Consider the following 5876-nt stretch of genomic DNA (forward strand, 5'->3'; position numbering starts at 1 on the left):
TTCTTGTTTTAGCAAAAAAAAAAAAAAGAAAAAAACTTCTTTACATTTACATAAGTATTTTTAAGTCTTTGCTTTTTTTGCAATTAAGTATTCCAGACGAGCAAATTCTATTATCAAACAAAAATAACCCCAGATTTTCTGGATCTAGGCAATCAGCCTCCAAGCAGCAGCGTAGACGACGAGAGCCTCCAGAGGCGAGACTCCGCACACCGCAGAACCTCCACACACATCCCAGTGAAGACCAATCATCTTGTCATTTCTGGCGGGGATGGCTATGAGGACTTTAGGCTGACCAACAGCAGCGAAACCATTGGTCGAGATGACAGCACCAATCACCTATTGCTCTGGAGAGTCTGAGACAGTCAAACTCCCAGCCTGACCAATCTCCCTCCAGCACCTTTAGGCGTTGTTTTTTTGCTCAGTCCATCCAGTGCTATGACACGACTCCGAGCTCCCTCCTGGATTTATGAATGACTACTACTACATCAAACACTCAGCTTTCGTTGTGCTCCTGGTGATGTGTGCATTTTTGCTCTTTTTTTTTTTGAAAGAGATAAGAAAATTGAAGATCCAAAAATAAACTTGCACAGATGGACTTATTTTCAAACCGAGGACAAATAAAGAACTTCCACAGGCGGATCTGGATTCTTCAGGGTGTCGGTGCACAAAATAGGAAGATTGAGTCATGTGATGTGATTGATGAGGCATTGCATTTTCTTTGAAATTTTGTGCTTTTGAACTTGAAATACTTCAGTCCATTGTTTCATCCACAGATGAAGATCAGCTGTAACAATGTGCATTAAATGTAACATAGCTCAGAATGGTAGTTTGAAGTTCTTATTTTATTTTAGTCATATTTTGTCAACTGAAATGTAATGCTAGCCTTAATATCAGATGTATTGTCAGATTGTTCTGATTCCAGTCAGGTGGTGATTATCCGTTTTCACAATGGCCAGTCATAATTGTGAAACTGCCAATGTCAACTTTCCTCCAGTAGAGAGAGCATTATAGTGAAACATTGCACACATATAATGCACAGCCTTATAAAACAAATAAAAAATAACATATGATTTTTGCAGAAAATCACATTTGGTTGGTCAGTTTTACTTTTGCTGTCAGCTTAAGCGGAAATTGTGTCCCACTGGGAAGTGAAATATAAGTGCGTTCCTCTTTAACACAGTCATGCCAAAGCCTTGTATGTTAAAGATCTTTTTTTGCCATGAAAAGTCAGTAGAAGTTCTGTCAGGTCTAGACAGAGCCTCGTCATTGATGACACTAAGCTGCAGATGCAGAAATAGTTGTGTACAGTATTTATGCTTTTAATTTTAGCGCCTTCTTTTACAGCACTTAATTTATAGAAGATGTAGCCTTCACTTTTTCTGTTGGAAACGATGAATACAGAGACTCGGTCTTGATTGTGAAAGTGAATTTAAACAAGTAGTTTAGCTCCATTCCCTCATGGTCACAACAGTTGATAGTGCAGGGTTTGGACTAGACCAAAAAGGATGTTTTCGCTGTAGGATAACCGTCTCACAAGGTTTCGCCTTGTATAGTATCAGAAAGCAGCTTTTGGACTGCTTGAGCACAGTCACTCTGATGCCTGTATGTGTGCCAAATATGCTTCATAGTTCAAATCCATTTCATGCACAGGGGTTTTTCATCTTACAAAAGCCCCATATCCTTTTACACCTGGTATTTACAAATAAGATAGTTTGTCAGTAGGACAAATGCTTAGTGCCTACGCATTTCTTCAGGAGGTTTAAAGGTTAAGGCCATTACACACAAGTAAAAGTCACCTGTCCTTGACTTCTTGTCCTTGCACACGCTCTCATAGCTGTTAGCCTCAGGCTTTGGGGGTTAAGCGGTGATTGTCTTTGATCCCTCAAAGCCTTGAAAACCTCATTGCACTTTATCAGCCATCTGGGCTCTTCACCTCAAGATTCTCACTTCCAAATACATCCACATTAAGCTCTTCCTCCCTGTGAAATAACTAAGAGAATCAGTTTAGCTGCTAACTAGCTCATGAGCATCTGTTAGTGTAGATGTGGATTAATTTCCTCAAGTGCATTTATTTAGGTAAAATGAATAAAAGGAGATGCCTTTTTTTCTGTTTTCTGCCCACTTTGTTGGTTTATGATTTGGGCTAAGCTATTCTTACTACCCACATAATTGTCTTCAATTTTACCGCTAACTTTCTGTTTCACCCCCAGGACAAACGATTACTTTCAAGAAGAATCCATAAAGCATTCCTAATTGTTGATGTAAGGTAAATGTTTTTTTTTTGAACTGCATGATCAATCAAAACGTTGACTTTTGTGTTTTCTGTATGTAAAATATATACATTTATGCTGGCTATAGGAGGTACACATACTGGTCTTTTCAATGAACTCCACAAACAGGGTGGAGCTTGGTAGCAGAAAAGCACTCAAAGGTGGTTTTCACATTCTTTGATCAGAACGGTAGTTTTGGCTGATTTTTTTTGCATTGTGGTTGTAGTAAATAATTTCAATTGAATGTTTTTAATAGGTTCAAAAGAAAAGAATTCATCAGAAGTAACACCTATTAATAATTCCAGAAGAAGTAGATGGAAATGAGTGAAACGGATCTGCTAAGACTCCTTATGAAACTTTAGGTCCTAAATATGAAGGTATGAATATCATTCTGCATATTACTTTACACATGACTCGGAGAAGGAGGCAAATGGTAGTAATCGGTATCATCCCAACTTTTCCATAAATCTCACTGACATGTACGTGACTACATGTGAACTAAGTTGTATTGATGTAAATATCGGGATATATACTGCTTCATTTCTGTAAATAGTGCACTCACGGTCCTCAATTGTTGATATAAGTCGTATGGCATATTTTTATATGTTTCTGTGAAGTCTGTCTCTATGTATTCCCCCCTTTAGTCCTCTGCATGCGCCTTCAGTCGTAAAAAAAGTTTGAACTGTCAGAAAAAAAAAAATATTGCCCCAGACAAAAGAGGTGTAATAAACAGATTTCTGTTTTAGTGATGGAGTTGCATTTATGGCAGCTTCAAAATGTTTGCTTTGTTGCTTATTTCTGCTGAGGGGGAAAAGAACATTAGTTTTTGCTCTGCTGACCTTCTGTTTTCCTCTGCCCCTGGTTGACATATTGTCCTGGCTGCCGTCTGTCAGAGTTTCTTCCTGTATGTAGCTGCTCTAGTTTTGTCACTTTGGGTTCCTCTGTAAAATAAATCATTTCACTGGTGTTTCACTGGCTTGTGTTTGCTCTCTTAATGTATAGCTTTATCTTAAAACTTTATTCTTGGTCAGAAGTGAGAAAACTACTGAGAACAGGATTATGAGTATTTCCCTTATGTAAAGCATTTATATTTTTAATACTGAATATTTATTGAAGATTCTTGTAATTCAAAAATAATGTATATCTGTCAAATCTTTCAGGACAAATAGGTGATCATCAATGAAAAGACATGTTTAGGCAATAACTATAGCAGTATTTCACATCGTTGTGTGAAAATTGTTTTACTTTTCATGTTGTCATTTCTGTTCAGTTAACAGTTTTACAACATTTGCTTTTGCACTGACCTGTTAACTATTCCCTTCAGGTTGAGCTCTAGACTTTGACTAGGTCATGGAAACAACCTGGTTATGTTCTTTTTCAACAAGCCAAAATCATCAACCTTCTTCCTCTTTGCTTTACGATCTTCTAACAATTTGTGACGCTGTGCCTCATATTCATACAGCGATTTATTTTGGCATGTTTCAAGAAGTCCAAAGGTTTGTTTAGTTGTAACTTTCTGAACTCATATTCTTTGTTTATTTTTTTTCCAAACTAAAACTATCCAGAATTTTAAAAGCAATATCCTTTGGGCATTGCATGGTCTATTTGCCTTGCAGAAAAAAAAAATCTCCCTAGATTATTTGTGAATGTTAATTAGTAATTAACAGAATTTAACATAACTTTTTCACTGTAAAATTCTGTACTCATTATTTGTCACAAATGTTTTAACATTTTCTGGGTTCAAATACAGCGATCATCCCTAAACAACAATACCTTTGTTTTATGGTGATAACAGACATCCGAATACTAAAGAACAGCAAACTAGAAAAAGTGTCAGAAGGAGAAAAATGGCATTTCTCTTGACAAATGAAGAATAAATAATAATTTGACATCATACATGAGATTATGCTCTTCAGGGAAAATTTTTAAAGGGTCTAATATGATTAGCTTTATTTTGGTTGCATTAAATTTCTCTTATTCCCTGAACTGTCCTATTAAAAATATATATATATATATATATATATATATATATATATATATTTTAACAGTAATACAAATTAGAAAATAAATGTCCTAAAAAAATAGCTGCCTGTAAGACATCCTTAACACATGTTTTATTCCTTCCACTGTGTTTCAACTCTAAGTGGTGCCAGTTAATTAAAATCAAAGTTCACATTCATTAGAAAGCAACTCGAACCTGGACTCAAAGTTACCTCTGTGGCTCATTCCTTCAATGTTACTCGGCAAAACATTTAAGCCCACTGACCCACAATAAATTGCTTTGTAACATTGCAGTCCAACAAACAGCCATTCCTTCATGAAGACTCACACATGCTCACAGCGGAGATCTGTAGGATGACTAATGAGGCTGGAAAAACACCAGCACAAAGCTTCATCTGTCTCATCAAAATGAGCAACTGATACTGAAAATCATTCACTGGTAGAATTCTTTCATCGACCTATTTTATATTTTTAATCTATTAGTACTGTACTATTGGTGCAAATTGTCGCAATAACTAAGTTATATATGAGTCTGCAGAAAGGCTCAGCTACTCATTTGGAAATTCTGGGAGGAAATGAAGGAAATTTCAAATGGGAATGGCTCCAAGTTGAGAGAGGCAGAACGGTAGTCAATTCAGCATTTATGGGAAACTTGATCAACACTAAGAGGCCATTTTTTTTCTGTGCTTCAGCTCAGTAAAAACTTTTCCAATAGACCAAATTTGTGAATTTCCCAGTCATCTCTCCCAAAAGTAAGCAATAATAAAAATTTAAATTAGTCTTAAGTGAAATCAAACATTTTTTGAAGATTTTGAAAGGTGAGCACAGCTGCATATCACTAATTCAGAGCATCATAAAGTAAGTGATGAGATAACTTTGGACTTTGTAAAAGATGACAGGTCAACACCAGCTTATGAAATGGCTCACCGAATCATCACTGACGCAGAATTTCCCTGGACCTCAAATAATTTGGGCTGTGTCTCTCCACTATTGAGGCTCTGGGACCTTGCTTTCTAAATGAAGGTCTGTAATTTCTGACCTATCTGTCAGAACAAGGGCAGCTGCAGTCTGTGTCCTGGAAACATTTACTCTTGTGACTCTTGAACAGTTATCCCAGATAATTATGCAATTTTTTTTTCAAGAATATTTTTTCCTTCAACTTAACTTGTTATTATTAAGTTTGGATACAGCACTTAGCGAGCCTGGTTCTGCAGGAACTGTCGTTGTTTTTGTCGTATTTTCTTTAACTTTCCATATACATTCCGTTTTATTTATATTTTTGCTTTCTGTATTTAAAATTGTGGCTCCCTTTGAATATTTAGTCGATATTGAGCTCTTTGCGTCTGTTTGACAACTACAAGATGTCATTATGCAGCAGACTGTGACCAGCCGCCCCTTGCCTGGAAAGCTCACGCACAGTGACGCACCGTGAGCTCACTTGACTTTGAGCCAGCTCAGCGTTTGTGCCCTCTCTTTCTCTTACGCACACTCACACACTCACCCCCCGCCCCCACACACACACACACCGCAGAGAGACAGAGAAAGGGAGGGGGTGGGGGGGCGATCCTCGCTTATACCGGCTTTGTGGTTTTCATCCCCTATCAA

The 5876-nt window shown here is 37.2% G+C and overlaps 1 protein-coding gene across 3 annotated transcripts in view; it reads left to right on the plus strand.

Moving 5' to 3' along the window:
* The window catches only part of arhgef17 (Rho guanine nucleotide exchange factor 17), a 65292-nt gene extending 62047 nt beyond the window's left edge, over window positions 1-3245 (plus strand). For all 3 annotated transcript variants that reach the window (XM_044120782.1, XM_044120780.1, XM_044120781.1), the window contains one exon: window positions 149-3245. In XM_044120782.1, coding sequence (XP_043976717.1) covers window positions 149-357 — 209 coding nt within the window. In that variant the 3' untranslated portion in view covers window positions 358-3245. The remainder of the gene's footprint in view (window positions 1-148) is intronic.
* The last annotated feature ends 2631 nt before the right edge of the window (window positions 3246-5876 follow it).

The sequence above is a fragment of the Gambusia affinis genome, linkage group LG06 (assembly GCF_019740435.1).
Source record: "Gambusia affinis linkage group LG06, SWU_Gaff_1.0, whole genome shotgun sequence".
Classification (NCBI taxonomy): Eukaryota; Metazoa; Chordata; class Actinopteri; order Cyprinodontiformes; family Poeciliidae; genus Gambusia; species Gambusia affinis.